Source organism: Lynx canadensis, chromosome D4 (assembly GCF_007474595.2).
Source record: "Lynx canadensis isolate LIC74 chromosome D4, mLynCan4.pri.v2, whole genome shotgun sequence".
Taxonomy (NCBI): Eukaryota; Metazoa; Chordata; class Mammalia; order Carnivora; family Felidae; genus Lynx; species Lynx canadensis.
Window position 1 is genome coordinate 2,429,073 of NC_044315.2, and position 23,824 is coordinate 2,452,896.

Here is a 23,824-nt window from a genome sequence, read left to right on the forward strand (position 1 = left end):
TGGAGGAGTGCTGACCCGGCAGCCAGTCTGCTCTGGTCTGGTCCGGTCTGGTCTGGTCTACGGCAGCCACGTGGCATAATTTAAAGTGTTGATGAGCTTACAAGCTACTTTGAGATCTGCAGCACGTGCCGTGGGATGGACAGACAGCGTCCTGCTGAGGAAGTCCTGGGTTCTGGGCACACTGTGTTAGTCACACGCATTCAGGGTGGACTGAGGTGCTTTCAGGTGAAGGTTAGCAAAGTGAAGACCGACATTTCCCCCGTCCAGATTCATGACACCTGTGCATCTGTCTGTGCTTCAGAGGTCCCGGATTGGAATGTGGTGTTTGGGTGTGTAGTGATTTAGGCCATTCATTTTGCCTATGTTGAAACGTGAGAGTTTGGGGCTCTGGAGGCCTTCAGATATCCCTCAGTGTTCTAGCCAAACGTTGGGTGATTCACAGTGGCTTTATTCACTTTGAGCCTTCTATTTTAATCTTGAGGTTTGAGTCAGGGGGACAGACAGCCTGCACTAGAGGCCTCTGTAATGTTGTTTAGTGCCATGCATTGGACTATCTAGTAAATTCTAGGAAGTAGATTTCCAGTCAACCTAGGAAGGTTCTGAGTTGTACTCCACTGGGTTTCTTTCCATATTTACAAAGTCTAAAACTAAAACCGCTGGTCCTTTTTCTCTCTTAACATTCTATTGCGAAAATTTCTGGGCATATAGTAAACTTGACCGAGGTTGAACATTAATCTGTTTTTAAAAATCACATTTTAGAAAGTAAGTTACAGACCTTTGAGCATGTACAGTAAACCTGTGTTGTCGCCAGTTCCAAACTTGGCTTTTCGCTTCCCTCTACTGTTCTTTTCCCCAGACTTTTTAAATGAAATTTTCTAGACACAGAAGAGTTGAAACTGTAGCTGCGTTATGTCGTATGCACACCCTTCTTTGAGGCCCATTCGCTGTGTTGCTGCACTAACATTTTTTGTGGAGCCATTTGAGAGCTTGCAGTAAATTGCAGACGTCGTGACGCTTCTTACGATAGGAATATTTTTCCTTGTAACTATATTGTAACTAAGAAAATTACTTCATTTCTTCTTTCAGGAATAGAATTTAGTGATTCATCACTTACATAAAAGTGTTCATCCCAACCAGTGTCCCCCTTAATGCCCCTCACCTCTTTAGCCCATCCCCCCACCCAACACCCTGACAGCAACCCTGTTTGTTCTCTTTAAGACTCTTTAAGAGTCTCTTATGGTTTGTCTCCCTTTCTGTTTTTATCTTATTTTTTGTTTTGAAAATAATTTCTCCTTTAATATTTAGACTCTTCAGAATTTAGTGGTATATCATTTTTCACATAAATATTTGTGGTAATACACACTCCTCCTGTCTGTGTTGAACCATTTGTAACAACCTCTTTAAGACTGCTGTATTTTGGCCACTAGTGCTCCCGTTTGCTTTTCCAGTAGTGGTCCAGGTGTTGGGACCTAACATCTTTGCTTAGTTTTGGAGATGTATTTCTTTTTTTATAAATAGCACTGTTGGGTGGTAGCAGCTGGCAGCAAATAGTTTGATAACTTAATTTCTATTATATGTTTATTACTAACTATACCTGAAATGTTGAAACAGTCATTTCTTACCCTTTTTGGAAATAGGATATAGTGTCGTTGATTTTTGTGGTGTTTTCTCTTCCTTTATGGCAACAGTCTATATGTTTATTGTTAAAGTAGGAGGTTTATCTTAGCAGCGCCCCTTGCGGTCTGAATGACCGTGAGCCAAGCTACTTTAACTTCATGCTGCAGTTTTTAAGTTTCTAGAGTAGTGTGGTCACTGTGTGTGCCTCTTTGGGGTTGTGAGGCATCTGGGCAGGTGCACACACAGCAGTGTGTTATGCACGGTGTGTATCCTGGGACATTTATTTTTCTGTGAAACCGTTTGTGAGAATTGTGTGGTACCCTTTATGATTATTACAGAAGGAGAATTTTGAGTTTCAAACCTAATTAATGGCACATTTTATTTATTAACAATTTTTTTTTTAACGTTTATTGTTAAGAGAGAGACACAGAGTGCGAGCAGGTAGGAGCAGAGAGAGAGGTTGACACAGAATCCGAAGCAGTCTCCAGGCTCCGAGCTGTCAGCAAAGAGCCCGATGTGGGGCTCGAACTCACAGGCTGTGAGATCATGACCTGAACCGAAGTCGGATGCTCAACTGACTGAGCCACCCAGGCGCCCCAAGCCTTATTTTATTTTAAATGTTTATTTTTGAAAGGGAAAGACAGAGCGTGAGCAGGGGAGGGGCAGAGAGGGAGGGAGACACAGAATTCCAAGCAGGCTCCAGGCTCCGAGCTGTCAGCAAAGAGCCCTACGTGGGGCTCGAACTCACAGGCTGTGAGATCATGACCTGAGCTGACGCTTAACTAAGTCACCCAGTTGCCCCCTAATGGCACATTTTAAAGATTGTTTAGCAAAATTGCAAGACTGGAGAGTTGGCTGTATTTAGTAGAGATGGATTTGGCAAAAGAAAATCCAGGATTTTGTCTTCCCCAACTTTTTATTAAGAAAAATTTCAAATTAAATAAAAGTTCAAAGAGTAACATTAGCATGCCTGTCAGATTCAGAAATTTGTAGTTTGCTGTTTTCACTTTATCCTATGTACATTTCACTTTCTTTTCCTGAAGTATTTGTATATGTGCTGCCGAAGCGAGCACATTCCTGAAGTATTTGTAATTCCCTTGCAGATATTATAGCTGTCTGCCTCCAAAAATCTCAGCACGCATTTCCTGAGGGTGACTGTGCTCGAGTGCGCCCTCAGTATCACTGGTGTGTGTTCCCACGGTGTCCTCCACCGCGCCCTAAGAGTCCTGTTTACATTTCTCCACTTGCCCTAAGTGTCCTGTACAGCTTTCCCTTCCAGACCGTGTCCTCGGGGTTCACATCTCTGGCTGGAAGAGTCCATGGACGTTTCGGAGGGTCTGGCCTGCTTGTCTTGCGGGCACTTGAGTGTGGCTCCCGTGTCACCTGTTTACTGTAAACTGGAGATTGGTCTGGAGGCTGGGAGGTGTGCCTGTTTGCGTGGCCCCTGCAGGGATGTCCTTCCCCACCGGTCTTCACCCCGCAGTGCCAGCATCTGCCAGGCCCTCTCCAAACCTAGCACCGCCTTTTCTCTGTCTTTTGACAGCATTTTCTGTAAGTACTTGCAAGAAACTTTGATAATTCCCAGTCTCCTAGAAATAATGAGATTTTTCTGTCTCAGAGGGTAAAGTTTTTTAAAAAAAGTTTATCTGCAATTTGTCTTCTTTACTAAATTAATCATGTTAGAGTAACATAATAAGGTAAAGGTGGTATGTTTAAAAGTTTTTTTTTTTTTTTTTTTCCCAATAAGTTTTGCCCTTTCCAGTCAAGAGTGAGATATTGTTTTAGGAAAGTTTTTTGAAGCATCATACGGTGAGTGTGGGGACAGCACAGTGTTCGTGTGAGTGAGAGCTCAAGAGTGTGCCTCTCTTGCTTGGGCTCTCTGTTTCTGGATAAGATTAGGCAGTTGGAATATTAACTGCAACTCAGAAATGGGAGAGGACTTTGATCTAAAGTCTTGCTTTCTTATGTTCAGAAAGCTCCCTGTGTAGCCTTCCCCCACCCCGCGGCTGTGCCTTGCACGTTTTAGAGGAGTGACGCTCATCCTGGGGACTGCAGTGGGGACTGGTACCAGGAGAAGCTTGGACGTGCCCGTGAGGAGGGCGCACTTGGAACAGGAGCGGGCTTGGTCTCCCATGTTGTGGAACCAGTGTAGTGCACCGGGCTCCGACCTGCTGATGTGTGCACGGTACAGCGTTCCCCGGTCTTCGAAGTGATTTTGTGAAGAGCAGCAGGGGGCCGGTGCTCTCCATTTGGGAAACGGTACATCGGGTGAGGGGGGAGCAGATGGGGCAGAAGGGAGCAGGGGGCGCCGGTCAGGGTCAGGTGGTGGCGGGAGCAGTCCTCTCTGGTGTGTGGGGGGCGGCCCCCTAGCAGGTGGCCACTTGCCCACCCAGGCGGGGACTGTCGTTGGATGCTCACTCCAGGTAGGAGATTATAAGTTTGTTGGCCTTGCCTGATGGCTTACGATGTGGGCACCGTAGGAGGGGGCTGGGTCAGGGTTTGCCAGGAGAGCGAGTGACAAGACAAGAAGAGTAAGGAAACGGAGGAAGGCAGTGGAGGAGCTCTAGTGGTGGATGTCCGAGGAATCACAGTAGTGAGGAGGGCACTTAGTCCTCGAGGAAGACCGTGGACAGTGGCACGGTGGTGAGGCCACGGAGGGAGGGAATGGTGGCAGCCGGGAAGCGTGGGTGGGCATGTCCGTGTGACGGAAGGGGACGATCGAAGGTGGCTGAGGATGTTGTGGTTCTTGGTGATGAGAAGGTGCGGGCTGTGACCCTGGAGGCGTGGGGGCCGGAGGGGCAGCTGTTTTGAAGCGATGATGTCCAGGACCTGAGGGGTGAGCTGCGGAGTCCTTGTTGCCGAACACGGAAGAGGAGAGTGGGCCCCGGGTCCCCGGGTGGCTGGAGGACCGGCTGGCAGGGGCTTCGGCCCCGTGGGCTGCATTCGGCCTCCTGGAGGTGGGCGGGGTCCTGCAGGGCGGGGCTGTCACGTGACAGTTGCCAAGGGAGCGGAGCAAGGCTGAGCGGCTGAGAGTGGGCTCTGGGAGACGGGTGGTAGCCACTTGTCGGGCAGCCTTGGGCGGCGAGGCAGGCAGAGCCCGGAACCTTAGGGGGAAGAGCCTCGTCCAGAGACGGGGGCTGTGTCCTCGCTGTGTGTGCCACCTCTGTCCTTCCTGAGCCCCACACAGTGAGCACAGCCTGCAGGGTCCCCCAGTGAATGAATTCTCAGATCCTGTCATTTTTGAGTCTGTCTTCCTCGAATAATGAGAAAGCTTTATATTAGTTAAGAATTTTTAGCAGTAAAACGGACTCTTCTCTCCTCCACCAATTAGGCTTTTTAATTTTATTCCATTCTGTTGCATTTTTGTCTCTAGAAAATGAATTCAGCGTGGTCTTCAGTTAAACCTGTGAACACAGGGCTGTGGTTGTGCGCGTGAGGACTGAATACGCGAGAGCCGAAAGCAGTCCTGTGCGTCCGTGCAGTTTGCAGTAGACGCTCTCGTGGTCTGGAGAATGCGTGTCCCCACACGAGTTTCGTGCAGACTGACCCTGCACCGGAGTCACATTTGGTTTGCAGGATAAGCTGCTTCCCTAAGATGACTTGACTGTCGCACGGGTGCAGAATTTGCTGGTCCCTTCCTCTGGTTTCTGGAAGCCTGAGGGGCCTAAAGGGCACCGCCGGCTTGTTGGCTGTTCTCTTGCCCCGGCGGCCGGCCTGCTGACCTGGTGCCCGGCTGTGCTTCGGACCTGAACTTGACTCCTGTGCTGCCCCTGCTCCGGGTGTCCTGGCACCCTTCCTCCCTGTGACCGCCACCCCCTCACCACCTCCGTGGGCTCGGTCTTTGTGTCCCGTTGAGGAGACGGGCCATAGCAGTGTCTGTGGTCACTGACGCCCTAGCGTCCGCCTTTTACTGATCCTGGCAGCAAGGGGGTGTCGGGGTAGGGTGAGGGGCAGGTGCACCCTCCGCTGCCTCCCCCGTGTCCTCCGCTCGCGGGTCTGAGGAAATCAGGCTGGTCGCTTCTGGGCGGGGCACTTCATAGCTGACGTCGTGTTTAAAATTTTACGTCAGCTGGCGGCTCGCTTGTGTGGATGCTCTAGTAACGAACTATTACTTCGCTGTTTTTACAGAGTCCTTATGTTCACACATGTCTCTGCTGAACTTGTAAAAGAGGCACTTGGATGATGGACTGAAAGGAACGTTGAGAGTCCGGGAAAAGTTTCAAATCGGAGAGTTTTCAATTTTCACCCTAGTCCGGCAGCTGTGCTGCTCACGTACATACAGATGAATGAAGACCCCATTCGGGAAGACACCTGGCCAGCGGTCCAGAGCGGATGCAGGTAGGCGGGGCGGCCCGGCGTTCTCCAGTCAGGTGCCACCGTGGGGACCTGCGCGGATGCGTCCGCACGGCTCCGAGGGTCGGCTGTTCTTCCAGCCCCGTGACGGCCAGTGTTTCGTACACCTACGTGTGGAAAAACAGGTTCCTTGTTTGAAAGGCGGGGACGAAGCTAGTGTTTTTCTCCGCGGTCCTTCGCCTCCCGCAGGTTGGACCTCCAGCACATTCGCCAAGTGAAGCGTAAATACCCGCTTAATGGGGTTGTAATCAGGAGAGGATTTGTCATTTCTTTTTGAAGAAAGAAGTGAAAGGGGTTTGACTAGAGGAGTAGGAGGTTTAGGGTGTTTATAGTAGTTTTGATGAGAAAAGCTTTTGTATGTTGATTTGGAAGAACTTTATTGGAATGAAAGGGATGGAAATGAAACAGATATTTAATGGAAATTACTTCCTACTTTGGTGGCCCGCAGTTCGTGCAAGTAGAACAGAAGGTTAGACTTTGCGTGATTTTTACCCTCCCCAGAAACCAGGATGATACAGGGCGTGCTGTGAAATAGTTAAGTCCTGCTTAGGACCTGGGCTCTTCTCCATGCCAGAAATAAGTCTGTCGTAGCATTTTAAGATTCTTTGATGAGTGAATCTGAGAATCATGCTAGCAAAACTCATAAACCTACAGAATGGTTGCTGTTTGATTTAGAACTGTTCCTTGTTTTTATTAACTATAGTGTTTGGAATTCCTTTGTAGAAGAGCCACCGGGATTCACATTTTTAAGTACCCCTTTTCTTTTATTTTCGTTTCTCATTTGTGAAGATAATATGGATTCCGGTGTTCGGCATTTGTCAGTAGGATTACTTTGGCCCGAGATGACAGACTGAAGTGTCAGCCATCTGCCGGTGTGTTGTTCAGATCTGGGCCCTCGCGGCCGCGTAGACACAGGTGCACGTCGCGTCTTCTCGAGCCCTGGTTCTTACCGCCTAAGCAGGGGTGTGTTGTGGTGTGTACCTGCGGAGGTTCCGAGGATGAATAAATGAGCTCGTGTGTCGGGGCGCAGTTGGGTGCCCGGCACACTGGCTGTTCTATGGAAAAGCATTGTTATTGTTGATCATGGTGTTTACAAGAAAATATTTTTATTTTAATTGCGAGAGTTGTTGTCAGGTGCTTTGTTGATCAGTGAAACCTCCCGTGTTTCTGCCGTTTGAAACAGTAATTCATTTTCCAGAGTTCTTTTTATGCACACCATTCCAAATTCAGCACTCCTGTCTTCTTCCTTGATTTTGAAGTCCTTGTCAGGTAGGAGAGCAGATTACAGCGGTGGGTCGCGGGGTGTAAGTGCCCGAAGGATCTAAACCGAGAGAGGCTCTTGATCTTAAGGGAGACATTGTTAATCCTAGCCAGTACTTTGATCTTGTGTTTTTCTTATTCCTTGGCAGTTTTAAGAGTGTGTGGTATAGGCTGAAGACAGAGTGGGTACCCTGTTCCAGGTGGCCCGTTAGATACGTTAACATGAGACCGTGGAGTCTCTTACCGTTCCCAGCTGTTGTGTGGTGGTGTTCGATTTTGGAAAATTGCCGATCCCTTGATCAGTATTGTTTATAAAATTGTCTTCAACCGTTCTTCCCATTAACATAGACCAAGGCTCTGTTGCTTTTAAACTCCTATGTCAGTTATGAATGTGCCCATTTACAAATAAAGAAAATTCACCCAAAAGGGGGGGTTCTCTTTCTCCTGCAGCAGGAAACCCAGGTAGGCCTTCCAGGGTCGGTACGGTGGCTCAGCTGTGACCATAGGCTGCTGCCATCTCAGAGCTTATAGCTGAGAACCTCACCGGGTAGGGCCTTTCTCCTCCTCTGTGGGCCTCTAGGGAGCTGGACTAACCCGAAGGCCCCCAGAACAAGTGTCCCCAGAGAAACCGGCACAGCTGCAGGGCTCTCCTGGTGAAGCCTGGAACTTTGGTGTGCACACTGGCTGACTTCTGCATTGCATTCCTGGAGGCCTTCCTGGGGGAGGACCCAGGTTCAAGAGAGGGAGCCAGTACTGTGCTTGATGGGGGGAGGGGCTGCGGGGGGGAGGAATCTGAGGTCATGCCTTAAAATCCCCACAGCAGTAAATAGATCAGTAGGCGGTTCCCAGTTCAGGGATCTATGTTTGACAGAGCGTGGGTGATCAATAACAATTTGAAAGTTGAATATTTGTGTGCTCTTTATGTATCTAGTTCAACATATTAGGGATTTCTATTTTTTTTTTTTTAATGTTTATTTTTGAGAGAGAGAGAGACAGACTGAACATAAGCAGGAGAGGGGCAGAGAGAGAGGGAGACACAGAATCCGAAGCAGGCTCCAGGCTCTGAGCTGTCAGCACAGAGCCCGACGCGGGGCTCGAACTCACGAGCCATGAGATCATGACCTGAGTCGAGGTCAGACACTTAACTGGCTGTGCCACCCAGGCGCCCCAGAGATTTCTATTTTAAAGTAACTTAGGTTTATCTGTGTAATTCTGTTGGAATTTAATTGGTTACTAAAGTAGTAATTTATGTACACCTAATGACATTGGACAGCAAGTCCTATTATGTACTGTACTGTTACATATATATAATTATATGTATACATACTATAGTATTTTTCATGTGTTTTTTTTCCCCTAAAGTCAGGCTCCATTTTTTTACTGGTTTATCCAAGGTTTCCGTTTTTCTCCTTTGTGACATAGTTTAATCATTCTGATAGGTACAGGGAATGGTAATGATACATAACCATGTACATAATGCTCAGATTTATTTAGCAACTACTTTTGCTCTGTTTAATTAAAATAATTTTAAAACTTTGATTTTACTTTTATCCAGTTGATGAAAATTGATTGTTGAAAATGTCAAGTAGTGCCAAAGACTTCTAACAAAAAGCAGGCCCTCTATTCCTTCTGATATTTACCTTAAGTGTTCGTTAATACTATGCGGAGACAAATTTCTCTGGATTCTGACAGTGCTGAACCAAGTAAGGCAGTGCGATGACTTTTTTTTTTTTTTTTTTTTTTGGTACATTTTATTTTCCCTGGAATTTAGCCATTTCTTAATTTTTTCATATTTGCTTAAATTTGTTTGCAACTTGGTCTCTCAAACCATCCAACAGCTTTATAAAACTCCGTGTACTGTGCCACGTGGCCAGTGCCACACATGGCCCATCTGTCCGTGGATCCCCAGAGACTCTTCTCGCACTTTCAGCTCTGTTGTCATCTGAGCCATGGCCTCTAGCTGCTGGTGCCCTGTCGTCCTTGGAACTCCATTTTCATCTCTGTAGCAGGATCCTCCTTGTTTGTGCTCGCTGTGCCTCCGGTGTTGGTGTGTGCTCTTGCCTAGGAAGAGGCTGTGTGGCCTCAAGCAGCTTTCGGAGTAGACCGCGAAAGAGTTGGTGGTTAAAGTGGCAGGTGGAACGTGTCGTTTATTTGTACTCTCGACTTTTCTGCATGTATGAAATTGTCTCTGATACGGTTTTCCAAAAGTGCACCTAGAAGATGAGGTTCTTTCTGAGACCCTGCATCAACATTGTCTTCATGCTGCCCCCGTGCTGGCGGGGCCCAGGATTCTAGGTGGAGGTCACTCGTCATTCAGAATTCTCCAGGCATTGCTCCGTCTCTGGCCTTCCAGATCTCAGTGCTGCCATTGGGAAGTTGGATGCTGTTTCCAAACCTGTCTACGTGTCCAGTGGTCTTTGCCTCTCCTCTGGAAACTTCTGGACTGCTGCTTTATGTGCTATGACCTGTACTGCAGTGAATGTCCAGTTGGGTCTTTTTCACTTGGTGACATTTTCAGTCAGTCCCCCCACGGGAGTGGGGGTTCAGAGATCCTTCCGATGGTACCCATCCTCTCTCTCTGGCTGTGTGCAGCTTGGATGTTTTGCTTCTCAGGTTGACCTTTTTTTCCCTAAGCTTTGCCAATTATTCATTCCCATTTTTTCATTCTTAGGAAGTTACTGACTTTATTTCCCAGCCTTTTAAAAAGATTTCAGTAAGGGGCGCCTGGATGGCTCAGTCGGTTAAGTGTCTGACTTTGGCTCAGGTCATGATCTCGCGTTCATGGGTTCGAGGACCACGTCGGGCTCTGTGCTGACAGCTTGGAGCCTGGAGCCTGCTTTGGATTCTGTGTCTCCCTCTCTCTCTGCCCCTTCTCCACTCGCACTCTGTCTCCCTCTGTCTCAAAAATAAAAATAAACGTTAAAAAAAAAAAAGATTTCAGTAAGCATTTTAAATTTCTAGGAGCTCTTTTTTGTTCCATTTGCTATTTCATAGATGCAGGTAGCTTATACTTCTGAGGCTATAAATTGCATTTTTTAAAAAGTATATTTTTTAAAGTTTATTTATTTGAGAGAGAGAGCACCGCATGTACAAGCGAGCAGGGGAAGGGCAGAGAGAGGGAGAGAAAGAATCCAAGCGGGCTTTGTGCTGTCATTGTGGAGCCTGACATGGGGCTCAAACCCACGAATCATGAGATCATGACCTGAGCCAAAATCAAGAGTTGGTCACTCAACTGACTGAGCTATCCAGGTGCTCAATAAATTGCATTTTTAAGAAGACTTTCTTGGGGGCACCTGGGTGGCTCAGTCGGTTAAGCATCCAACTTCATTCAGCTCAGGTCATGATCTCTTTCTCTCTCTCCCATTCATGCTCTCTCTCTCCCTCTCTCTCTCTCAAAAATAAACATTAAAAGAAAAACTTTAAAATGACTTTCTTGAACTAGCTTGGCCTGTTAGGAATGTCTTTGTGTTGATTTGCTTTTTAGTCTGTTTCGCCTGGAAGTTTTCCTTAAATCTCTTAAGATCCAAGGTGGATCCTCTAGGAAGGCACAAAGAAGTTGTTTGGAAGCTGCATAGGTAAGGGAAGTGCTCTCTCTTGAGCTTATCACTTTTGCTCAGCAGCAGGGACAGGGTCTCCTTGACAGCCTCCCAGGAAGATCTCACAAGAGGCAGATCTCCCACAGGGAGGAATGAGTGAGGTGGCAGGGCTGGGGGCCCTCAGTGTGGTGTGGACGAGATTGGTGAGGGTTCCTGATTTGAACAGGTTGCTGGAACAGACATGGGTCTTTGTCTTTGGGAAATCTGGGTCCACACAAAGCTGACCGCTGGTTACAGGCACATCTTGGAGGCGTTGGAGGTTCTGTTCCAGACCATGATAACGCGGATGTCCCCGCAAAAGAAGTCAGATGAGTGTTTTGGTTTCCCAGTGCATATAAATGTTATGTTTACACTGTGCAGTAGTCTGTTAAGTGTGCGCTATGTCTGAACAATGCACCATAGTGTGATCAAAAATGAGTTTATTGCTAAAATCTGCTGACCATCAACTGAGCTTTCAGCGAGTCAGAAGCACTGATTCCCCGATCACTGTCACAAATATAAAAATAATGAGAAGGCTTGAAATATTGTGAAAATTACCAGAATATGACAGGGAGACATGAAGTGAGCAAATGCCTTAGACAAAATGACGCTGATAGGCTTGCTTGACACAGGGTTGCCTTCGGTTTGTTAAAAAACGGAGCATCTGCAAGGACACTACCACTACAGCAAAGCGTGATAAAGGAGGTGTGAGTGTTGTGGAAGATGGGTCCCAATGAGCTTCTGCTAGAACAGTTTGAGTGTATGTGGTTTTGTTACCCATCACGGTTTAGTCCAGTTTGAGTAACTTCTGTGAGTCATAGAAGAGTTAATTTTGTAAATTATGGCTATACTTCTTTTCACATTTCAATCAGCAAATAGATGCAGCACCTAGTAAAGGGTCTCGTTCTGTTTTCTGTTGGAAAATCTGTGACCCTCAGATGAGTGATGCCACCCACTTCCAGTGACAAACTGCCATCGGCGCCCAGTGACTATAAACATGCCTACCTGCTCCTCTGTCACTCTTCCGCTGAGCAGCGTGCGGTGACCACCCCTTCGCAGCGCATAGAGCGCCTACACCCCACTCGTCACAGCTCAATAGTACCTTGTATTCATTTATGCTTAGTTATTTGGACATTTAGGTTGTTTCCACTCTTCTGTATTAGAAATGATGATACTGCAGTGAATAGGCTTGTCTGTTTTGCCAGTGTGTCATCACTGGGATAGGTTTTTAGGAGAGCTGAATTAGATCTTACATGCATACGTGATTCTGTGAGGTGTTCATGGGCTTTGTACCATTGTGCCTTCTTACCAGCAAGCGGTGTGGAAGTGTGTCTCTCTCCCCCATCTTGCTTCTGTAGTGTGTTGTCAGCTTATGAATCTTTGTTTGTCAGATGGGTGACAAAGGAGTCTGTAGTTTCATGTGTGAGGCCTCTTTGGCCTGCCTTTTTCTGTTCTTATCTCCGATTTTCTTCTACCTTTAGAAGCTCTTTTATTTTTAAAAAAATTTTTTTAATGTTTATTTATCGAGAGAGAGAGAGAGAGAGAGAGAGAGAGAGACTGAACACGAGTGGGGGGAGGGGCAGAGAGAAAGGGAGGCAGAGAATCCCAAGCAGGCTCTAGGCTCTGAGCTGTCAGCACAGAGCCTGATGTGGGGATTGAACCCACAAACTCTGAGATCATGACCGTAGCTGAAGTCGGACGCTCAACCAACTGAGCCACCCAGGCGCCCCTCGAAGCTCTGTTAAAGTTGGAGTTACTAGCCTTTGCCTGTGATATATTTCTTACACTTGCTGCTGTGTGGTGCCAGCTTCTGGGAGACCACTCTCCTTAAGTCCCTGGCCTCTTACTCCTGTCTGCATGGGTCTCATCCTGTATCACAGATGTCATGCTGGACTTAAACATCTCTGGTTTCTCGGATCCTGTGTGTTTATGATGCTTTTCTGTCTTGTTTTCTGGAGAGTATCCTCCAGTTACTTCCAGAGATTTGTGGGAGGTGTAACTTTTGAGCCCATACATGAATGTAAATGTCTATACCCTCAATTGGTAATTTAGCTCGGTATGGAATTCAGGGTTCAAAGTCATTTTACTTCAGCATTGCAGGTATTGTTTGCTGTTTAGCTCAGTGTTAATGATGGAAGAATAAGTCTAGTACCTCTTTTTTTAAAAAGTCCTTTTTAAAAAGAACTTTGCAAAAGGACTTCTCTTTTTTTCTAAGTTTTTTTGTTTTTGGTTTTTTTTTTTTTTGAGAGAGAGAGCGCGCGCGTGTGCACAAGCAGAGGAGGAGGAGCAGAGAGGAGAGACAGAATCTCAAGCAGGCTCCGTACCATCAGCACAGAACCCGACGCGGGGTTTCAACTCACAAACTGTGATATGACCTCAGCCGAGATCAAGAGTCAGATGCTCAACCGACTGTGCCACCCAGGAACCCCAGGACTTTATTTTGCATAAAGTAGTTTTAAGTTCAAGGCAAAGTTGATCAGAATGTACATTTCTTGTATATCTCTGGTCCCCTCCCCCTCAACATCCTCTACTAGCCACATCCCCCACCAGATAGTACACTTGTTACATTGGCATGCCCACATTTACATGTCATGATTGCTCAGAGTCCATTGTTTACTTTGAGCTTCACTCTTGGTGCTGTACATTCTGTGGGTTTTGACAGATGTATTCAGATCCACCATTCTCGTATCATTCAGGGTAGTTTTATTCCCTGAAAATCCCCTATTCTCCAACTATTCATTCCTTTTTCCCCCAACCCTTAGCAGTCACTGCCTTTTATTGTATCCATAGTTTTGCCTTTCTCAGAATGTCATAGAGTTGGAATCTTACGTAGCTTTTTCACATTGGCTTCTTTCACTTAGCAGTATGCACTTAAGGTTCCTTCTGTCTTTTCATGGCTTGATAGCTTATTATTACTGAATAACATTCTATTTGTTGACATGCCATGGTTTATTTATCCAGTCACCCACTGTAGGACATTTTGGTTGTTTCCAAGTTTGAGCATCATAGAATGAAGGTGCTATAAACATCCGTGTGCCCAGGTTTTTGTGTGGACATGTTTCCAGCTTCTTAGGGTAAATACCAAGGACCATAATTGCTGGATCATATGGTTAAGAGTATGGTTAATTTTGTAAGAAACCACCGAACTGTCTTTCAAAATGGCGACACCAATTTGCATTCCCACCAGCCATGAATTAGAGTTCCTGTTGCTTCACATCCTCTCCAGTGGTTGGTGTTGTCAGTGTTCTGGATTTCGGCCATTCTGATAGGTGTGTCGTGGTGTCTCCTTGTTTTTAGTTTGCATTTTCTGGATGACATATGATGTGTAGAGCATCTTTTTGTATGTGTTTTGCCATCTCTACATATATCATCTTTGGTGTTAAGGTGTTTGGCCCATGTTTTAATCAGGTTGTTTTTTCTTGTCGATTTTTAAGAGTTCTTGTTGTATTTTGGTTAACAAGTCCTTCAGATATGTTTTCTTCCAGGTGTTTTCTTCTTCTGGCATGTCTTCTCATTTTCTTGATAGTGTCTCTCATAGAGCAGAAATTTTTAATTTCAATGAAGTACAGCTTATCAGTTAACTTCTTTCACGGATTATGCTGTTGGTGTAGTATCTAAAAAGTCATCAACATAACCAAGGTCATCTGGATTTTTCCCTGTGTTGTATTTTAGGAGTTTTATAGTTTTTCACTTTACATTTAGGTCTGTGATCCATTTTGAGTTAATTTTTGTGAAGGATGTAAAGTCTCTGTCCAAATCCGTTTTTTTTGTAGGTGGATGTCTATTTATTCCAGCACCATTTGTTAAAAAAACTATATTTTCTCCATTGTATTGCCTTTGCTCTTTTGTCAAAGATCAGTTAACTATATGTGGGTCTTTTTCAGGGTTCTTTATTTGTTCTATTTGTCCATTTTTAAAGAGTCAGTACCACATTGTCCTGATGAGTGTAGCTTTACAGGATGTCTTAAAGTTGGGTAGTGTCAGTTCTCCAACTTTGTTCTCCTCCTTCAGTATTGTGTTGGCTGTGCTGGATCTTTTGCTTCTCCCTATAAACTTTAGAACCAGTTCATTGATATCCACAAGATAACTCATTAGGATTTGGATTGGGATTGCACTAAATCTATAGTTCAAATTGGGAAGAACTGACATCTTGACAATACTGAGTCTTCCTGTCTATGAACATGGAATATCTCTCCATTTAGATATCTCTCCATTTAGATTTCTTTCATCAGTTTTGTAGTTGTCATGTAGATTTTGTATATGGGGTCTGTAGTGATGTCTCCTTTTTGATTTCTCATGTTAGTGATTTATGCCTTCTCGCTTTCTTGTTAGTTATCCTGGCTAGAGATTTATCAATTTTGGTATTTTCAAACAATGATCTTTTGATTTCATTGGTTTTTCTCTGTTGATGTCTTGTTTAAAATATTACTGATTTCTGTTCTAACTTTTATGACCTCTTTTATTTTACATTTAATATGGTTTCCTATTATAATTTCCTAAGGTGTAAGCTTAGATTTTTAATTTTAAATCTTTCCTCTTTTCCCATACATGCATTCAGTGCTGTAGATTTCTCTGTAAGCATTGCTTTCCTTGTATCCTACAAATTTTGCAAAATGTATTTTGCTTTTCATTTAGTTCCAAATATTTTTAAATTTGTGTTGTGATTTTTTCTTTGAACAGTGTATTTAGAAGTGTGTTGCTTAATCTCTGAGTGTTTGGGAATTTTCCAGCTATTTTTCTGTTATTGAATCTAGTTTGATTTTATCGTGGTTTGCGAGCAGTTCCAGGATTTGTTTGTTTATTTATTTATTAGCTTTTTCAAAATTTATTTTTGAGAGACAGAGAATGAGCAGGAGAGGTGAAGAGAGAGGAGACACAGAATCTGAAGCAGGCTCCAGGCTCTGAGCTGTCAGCACAGAGCCTGACGTGGGGCTCGAACCCACGAACCATGAGATCATGACCTGAGCCGAAGTTGGATGCTTAACTGACTGAGCCACCCAGGCGCCCCTGTTCCTTTAATTTTAAGATGTATTTTATGCCAGAATGTTGTCTTGGTGAATGCTTCTGGGACCTTGTAAAGAATTTGTATTCTGCTGTTGTTGGATGAAGTGGTCTATTGATGTCAATTATATCCAGTTGATCAGTGGTGGTGTTGGGTTTGACTGTGCACTCAGTGATTTTCTGCCTGTTGGATCTGTCCATTTCTGATAGAGGGTTATTGAAGTGTCCCACCGTGTAGTTGTACAACTTTGGCCTCCCTTGATTTGGTATTCTTTTGTGAGGTACATACATGTTAAGGATTGTTGTCTTCTTAGAGGATTGATTGCTTTATAATAATGTATCTCTTAAAAATTTTTTTAACATATTTATTAATTTTTTGAGAGACAGACAGAACGTGAGCAGGGGAAGGGCAGAGGGAGAGAGGGAGACACAGAATCCTAAGCAGGCTCCAGGCTGTGAGCTATCAGCACAGAGCCCAACGCGGGGCTCGAACCGATGAGCAGTGAGATCATGACCTGAGCTGAAGTCGGACGTTTAACCGATTGAGCCACCCAGGCGCCCCATCAGAATCTATCTCTTTATCCCTGATGACTTCCCTTGCTCTGGAATCTGACTGAAATTAATGTAGCTACTCTCGCTTCTTTTGATCAGTGTTAGCATGGTATATATTCTTCCTTCCCACTATTTTTAATGTAAGTATATATCCTTAAAGTGGATTTCTTGTGAGAAGTGTACAATATGGTCTTTTATTTTGATCTACGTTGACGGACTTGGTCTTCTAATTGGTGTACTTAGATCATTGACATTTAAGGTGATTATTGGACTAATATCTGCTATATTTGTTACTATTTTCTATTCATTGCCCCTGTTCTTTTACTTTAAGAGACTGCCCTAGAGTCTGCAGGATCCTTTTACAACTAATCCAGTTCACTTATGCGTGAGCTATAATCATCTAATACATTGTTAATATTCTGGAAAAATGTTACCATTTCTGTTCAGAAAGATGGTCTCTAATGATCTTTATGTAGATTCGAGTTTTTGAACTCATTTTCTTCTCTCTGTAGAATTTCTTTCAACATTTCTTGAAGTGCAGGTCTTCTGGAAACAAATTCTCTTAACTTCTGTTTGTTTGAGCAAGTCTGTTTCTTCTTTACTCTTGAAGGTTAGCAGAATACAAAATTCTGGGTTTTTAGTTTTCTCTCAGCACTTAGACACTTCACTCCTTTCTGCCGCCGTGCTTCCTGAGGAGAAGGCGGATGCAACTGCTCTTCGCTGCTTCTCCATCCATAGGCGTGTCTTCCTCTGGCTGCTTTCAGGAGTTTGTCTTTGCCCTGGATTTGCGCCGTGAATATGGTACGCTTATATGCGGTGTTCGGGCATTTATCCCACTTGGCGTTCTCTGAACTTCTGCGTCTCTGGTTTAGCGTCTGACGTTAATCTGGGGAAATCCTCAGTCATTATTGCTTTGACTGTTTTCTTCTGTTCCTCCGTCTCCATCTTTTCTTCCTGGCATTCCCCTTGTACATGTTACCTCTTTGTAGTCGCCCCACGGTCCTTGGATATTCTGATTTGTTTTTTCCTGTCCTTTGCTCTGCTTTTCAGGTTTGGACCTTTCTGTTGGCATGTCCTGCGGCTCAGAGACTCTTTTCTCAGCCGTGTCTGGGGCTCACTGGATTAACGTCTGCTCTGTTTCTTACTGTGCCCTGTTCCTTGCCCTGTGTTTTCTTCTACTTTCTCTCCCACTTTTCCCTGCTTTTTGTAGTTTGGATTGCACTTTCTCCATCATGAGTCCCTCATACACATTCTTCATTTCTGTTCTGGTGTTTTGACCTCTGCCGTCTTTTTTTTCCCTGATAATTTCTACCTTTCTTTTTACATGACTCATTTTTTTCTTGCACGTTGTCTAGCTTAATTTTGATAGTTACTTGGAATTCTTGGAATGATCGTTCCACCACCTGTCATGCCAGAGTCTGGTTCCTGTGCTTTCTGTCTCTTCAAACCGTGTTGTTTCCTTTTTCATGTGCTTTATGTATTTGACCAAGTTGGACAGGATGTGCCAGATGAAAGGAGCTCACAAGCCTTTAGTGACCTTCGATGGGGCGTGGGGGGCGGGATACGTTCTGTAGTGCTCTAACTAGGCCTCGTGTCTTAATGGGTCTGTGCCACTGGCTGACCCTCGTGTCCTCCTCCTGTCCGCTGTGGGACAGGACCCGCGGCAGCTGGACTTTTAATCTCCCTGCCCTTGGGCAGGGATCGGGCTCTTGGGGATGGGCCTTGTTAAGAACCAAACACTTTGTTCTGTCTCTGAATGGCTACTTTCTCCCCTCCCTCTACTGGGGGCTGGAGGGGAGTTTTCTCTCCCCTTCCTCCCCCACCTCCCCCACCACCCCCCCCCCCCCACCCCTCACCTGGAACTGCGGCACTCCCAGAGGTGAAACCCGGGAGCACGTGGACCCTCCCTCCCTTCCTGCCAAGATTGGCCACTGGGGGCTGGGCCCCAACTTGTGGGTGCGGAGGCCGTGGGTCGGCTTTTCCACCTGCTCCCCCTGCAGGCTCTGCCCGAGGCGCCGTGTGGGTCCCTCTGCAGGCCTGTCTCTGTTCACCCTGGGACTCCTCCTCCGGCCACTTGAAAGATTCCTGATCTTGTGCAGCTTCTCCCCTGTTCGGGCAGAGGGAGGACTCCGCTCCTCACGTGCAGGCTTCCGAGAGCTCCCGCTCTCCGTGTTCGTGCCTCTGGCCCTGTGTGGTGACTGTGAAGGCCTCGGTGGCCTTGAGGACCGCCGTGCGTCCTCCTAGTCCATCTGCAGAGCTCCGGGGTCCTTGCACATGTGGTGGTGCACCCGGCCTGGAGCGTTTGCACCCAAGGGGCCGTGTCTCCACGAGTGTCGATGCCCGTTCGCCAGAGCAGAGGCTTCCCTGGGAGCGGCTCGCTCCTCTCCGGTGATCTTGCCACAGCCCTCCTGTGGCGGGAGAGCGAGCCCCGTCGGGACACGAGGTGACAGGTGGGCCCCAGCGTTGCCTGGCACGTGGGGGCGGGGGCAGACAGGTGCAAGGCCGGCTGCCCTGTCCCAGTGAGCTCCATGTGGGAGGCAAGGTGGCCCTGACACCAGGGGGGTAGGGTAGTTTCCGTGGACCCCCAGTGATCCTGTACCCTTGGGTCTGTTTGCCTGTCCGCTCTCCTCATCCTGTCCACCCCAAGCCTGGAGACATTCCGGGGTGACGGCGGCGGGGGGGTGGGGCGTTCAGGGAAGTTTGGTGTCCTTCCAGGCTGTCTTCCATTGTCCGTGAGCTGTCTGCCTGTCTGCGTGGGGGTGCCCGGGCCGCTGGGGACAGCGGGGAGGATGGCGCTGGGCACCCGGGACCTGCCTGTCTCACCGTCTTCATGAACAGGGACAGACAGCCCTGCACTGACCGGTTGGCCGTGTGTCTGCTTGTTCGCTTCACTTTGGAATTGTAAGTGGAAGTAAGGAAGTGTGTGTGAGCATGCACACTCTCAGGGACGGCCAGGGAGGGCGGATTTGCAGATAACCCCGGAGCCGCCTTCTTCCAGTCAGGGGACCGCTAGACTGAGCTTGTGGTCACACGTTCTTTGTTTTCTTTATATTTTGCTGCCTAGCGTGGATTTTGATCACTGTAGTCAGGGGTGCTTTTGCCGCATCCCACGGATAGCGTTTCCAGTTTGATTTTCTTCAAGGCCAAATTTCATTGTGATTTTGTCCTTGAACTGTGGATTAAACAAGATTGTGGTTTAATTTTCAAAAACAGGGGTGTTTCCAGATATTATTAATTTCTCTTTCCCTTCTGATGTGGTAAGAGAACAAACTTCCTAGGAGTTCACGTCGTTTTAAGTGCATGGAGGGTTTGTGCTATGGGTGGCAGATGGTGTGTCTGAGTGAACATCTCAGGTGAACTTGGGGGAAAAAAACCTGTGTAGTGTAGGCTCTTTGTGGTGTTCTGGTCTTCTGCGTGTCCTGTCTGATTTCCCACCCACTCCTTACTTCCGTGACTGAGAGAGGAGAGCTCACGTCTGAATGTCTGATTGTGGATGTGTTGATTTTTCCTGTCAGGGCCGTCGGGTTTTGCCTCACGAACTCCAGTGTTCTGTACCCAGTGCACGTACCGTCAACCTGTGAAATGTGCCGGCTTCTTGATTGACTCTCACCGTTTTGAAATGTTGTCTTGATCCCTGATAACTTTGTCCTGGGGTTAATTTGTGTGATGCTAGCAGCTGTCCCATCCTTTTTTATATAGTCTCTGAATTCGTGTTTGGACGGTCTTCATTTGATGCCATTATCTGTAGCGTTGAGGCTAGAAGCTCCTTTGGCCGGAGATAGTGCTCTGAGTCCACGAGTTTTTCTCCGCCGTCTTCTGTTTGGACTCACGCTCTTTCTGGCAGTGGATCTGGAGCCAGTATTGTGTTCGTTTCTCTGTGTCGCTTCTTTTTTACGTTTACTGTTTATTTTGAGAGAGCGAGCATGTGTGTGTGAGCAAAAGAGGAGCAGAGAGAGAGGGTGAGACAGAATCCCAAGCAGGCCCCGCAGTCTCAGCACAGAGCCCAACGCAGGGCTCGAACCTGTGAATCATGAGATTGTGACCTGAGCCACAGTCGGACGTTTCACCGACTGAGCCACCCAGGCGCCCCTGTTAGGCTCTTTTAAAGTATTTCACCGGCCACCGTGATTCGGATGAGCCCTGGCAGATTCATCCTTGTTTTCATCCCACGTGGGCGTGGCTGAGCTCATTGGCTGTGTGGCCACGTGGCTGTGTGCGCACCACATCTGGAGAACTCTCTGCCACTGCTGCTTCTAGCTCTTTCTTCTCTCCCGGTGCGCTCCTCTCTTCGTGGGTGTGGTAAACCATCCCATTTGCCGTGTGTCAGGCCAGTTGACACGGGCCGTGAGGGTCCCCACGGCCGCTCCTGTCCCCACCGTCTTTGGGTCTGGTCCGCTGTTAACCGTGTCCACTCATCTTCATTTCAGATCATGTGTTTTCACCACTTTCATTTATTTCTTTCCTTTTCTTCCCCACATTTTTCTGTTTTGAGTATTGTCTGTCGTCCTTTATATATTTGAGCAGATTATAGCTCTTTTAACATCTTTGCTGTTAACTACATTCTGGTTGTAACCCCCTTGGCGTGGGGTATGGACTGCCACTTTCCTGCGTGTCGAGTGGCCTCTGTTGGGGTGTGGGCCATTTGAGACGTGTGGTGGCGCATTGGGACTGTGTAGCCGTGCTCGGACTTTGTTCTGGCCACCAGATGCCCGGGTGGGTCTGGAGCAGCCCTCTTGCTGAGGGGTCACCTCTGTGTGGTTTTTACCAACTGCCCTACGGGTTTGAAGAGGTGGCTGGCCGGACTTTGAACAACTGCCATCCCTTTCCACCCCCAGATGTTTGGAGTCCCTCTGAGACCCCATTCGCCAGCACTCTGCGCCCCCCTGCCCCTTTGTCCTCCCAGCCTGGGGCACAACCATCCCGTTCTCCTTGCTTCTCTGTGGGCCGGGTCTGCACATCACTCTGAGACCGTGGGCCGGGCGGGTGCACAGCCTTCTGGTGCTGTGGTCCTGTGCCTCAGCCGTGCGGTGCCTGGGTCTGGGTGTCTCACATCTGCCCGCTTTCTAGTGGCTTGTCGCAGGAAGACAGCTTCTGTAACTTAGTACTTTACGGCCAGATTGTCACTTGTGTTGTGTTTTTTGTTCCATGTGATTTTGGGTTTTTTATGGCAGATCTGGGGAGATGAGCTGTTGTCCTTGCTATCTTATTTTCCTAGAACCCCTTTTATTTCCTTCTTAACAATTAAATAAACAAATGACTTCCTACAGGTTGGCTCTTTATGGCTTATTTTCATTTCATGCTTTTTTTTTTTTTTAATGTTTGTTTATATTGAGAGAGAGGCACACACACAGAGCCCTAGTGGGGAAGGGGCAGAGAGAAAGGGAGACACAGAATCCGAAGCAGGCTCCAGGCTCTGAGTTGTCAGCACAGAGCCCAGTGCGGCAGTCAAACCCACGGACCATGAGATCATGACCTGAGCTGAAGTCGGACGCCTAACTGAGCCACCCAGACGCCCCATTTCATGCTTTGCATAGCAGTTTTTTAGAAGTTCATTTTTTCCAAGGTCTGAAGTATTTTTGTGTCCAGTTTTTATTGACTTATGCTCACTTCTCTTTTAGGCCATGCTGGTGTGTCTGCAAGCATGATGAAGAAAAGGACGTCCCACAAGTAAGCAACTCTGAAACTTGCTTTTAGATAACAGGTTGTGGCCTTAGGTGACGTAGGACTTGAGATGCCATCGTGCTGCCCTCTTCTCCGTGCTGAGCAGGTCATGCCCCCTGTCTTTGGCTTGTCCTATGGCTGCCTAGGCCTGTCCTTCCACTCTTGAAAGCCTCCGGGCGATGATTTCCCCTCCAGCTCCCAGGGGTTGCGCTGTCTGCAGGAAGCCCCAGTGGTGAGGGCGGCGCTCTCCCGCTTCCCTCCTGGGAAGGGCTGCGTGCTCTCCGCTCGCAGGTTCTTGGCTGCGTCTCGGATGCGCTGCTGACAAGGAGGGCCTTGTGGCTGGAGGACCTGAGTAGTATGCCGACAGCTGCTTGCTCACTGCTTTTCTACATTTTCAAGTACATGAGAAGCTTGAAATCTAGAGAAAGAATATGCCTGTTGAAAGATATTTTAAAAAGCTGTGTATTTCAAGTGACCAGTATAAATCCTAAATTCTGTAGGTACCAGAGCGAACAAGCCACTTTTCCCTCCCTTTAATCTTGTGTATGACATAGTTACGTTTACAAAGAAAATTGAGGTACTGTCTTAAATAAGACTGTGCTTGTACTGAGTTACATATTTGAATAGATTGCACAAGTACCCACCGGGTCCTGGTCACCGCTGCTGCACCATGGGCGCTGCTCTAACAAGTAGGTTCTGATCGTTTGGTCTTGATCGTAGATTGTTAACTACAGACCAGGCCCTCTGACCCTAGCTGGCACCTCCCGAGCCTCTCAGTATAGCAGTTCTTTCCAAATTGTTCATACCGAAGTCACCATCCTGTGTGGTCGAAGGGCCCAGGGCGCCTTGGCTGCGGTGGCACATCTGGATGACGTTAAACGTGCCCTTCCGTTATGTCGCTGATCCGAGCACACGTGCCTCCCGTGTAAATGCGTGCATGCATAGTGATGTAAATGTTTGTCAGGTTAGGTTCACGAAGTGTCCTACAGTGTAAAACTGTGAAGTTGAGGTCTGTGTGTCCCTGAGGGTTGATAAGGCATTTCCCAGATTTCATTGACTAATGTTCGTGGTTCTGCCATGCCCACCGAGCTGGTAATCTATGTACTCTATCTCCACTCATGGCGCACCATTGCCATAAGTAATCAGCCATCTCTTGGCCCAAGTGGGAGGTAACAAAACAAATACAAGCTGTAATATCAGGTAATGATAAAAACTTAGTGGGGAAGAGAAGCAAGTTAGATGTTGATTTGCAAGACCAGAACAGTTCATGCAAAATAGATTTTACCAGTTAGTTTAAAATAACTGGCTTTCAGAGTGTAATGTGCATTCAGTTTTACCCATTTTTACACATTTCTGGATATCTCTGGTTGGAAGTTCCTTTAGTTAGGATTTCAGGCATTCTTGGGTTTGTGCAAGGGTTTCACATGCCTGCTCGTAAGCACTGCTTTCCATGGACTCGTGGCTCTGATGTGCTGGTAATGCCCCCCCCCCTCCCCCCAAGCACAATGAATAAACGCCTATCTGTTAAAACTTCTGAGAATCTGCTCCCCTGTGCTCTGCAATGCAGGGAGCTCAGTCGGGTGCTTGTTTCAGTGAAAACAAGCTTTCAGTAGACAGCCTTGAACTTGGTACTCTGTAGCCAGAGGGCGCCACGGGAAGAAAGGACACCCTCTCAGTCCTGTTCGCCTGTCTTCTGATCTCTGTGCACATCTGAAGACGGTTGGAAAGAAAGAGTCTGCACATTTCACAACAGGTGGCCATTGCTCACTGCCTCTGGATGGGCCCACAAGGCTGGTGGCGAGGCC

General features: G+C 46.9%; 1 protein-coding gene across 3 annotated transcripts in view; it reads left to right on the forward strand.

Moving 5' to 3' along the window:
* SPIN1 (spindlin 1) overlaps positions 1–23,824 on the forward strand; it is an 85,093-nt gene that overhangs the window by 31,811 nt on the left and 29,458 nt on the right. For all 3 annotated transcript variants that reach the window (XM_032595643.1, XM_030294448.1, XM_030294447.1), the window contains exons 2-3: positions 5,746–5,955; positions 21,977–22,025. In XM_032595643.1, coding sequence (XP_032451534.1) covers positions 5,904–5,955; positions 21,977–22,025 — 101 coding nt within the window. In that variant the 5' untranslated portion in view covers positions 5,746–5,903. The remainder of the gene's footprint in view (positions 1–5,745; positions 5,956–21,976; positions 22,026–23,824) is intronic.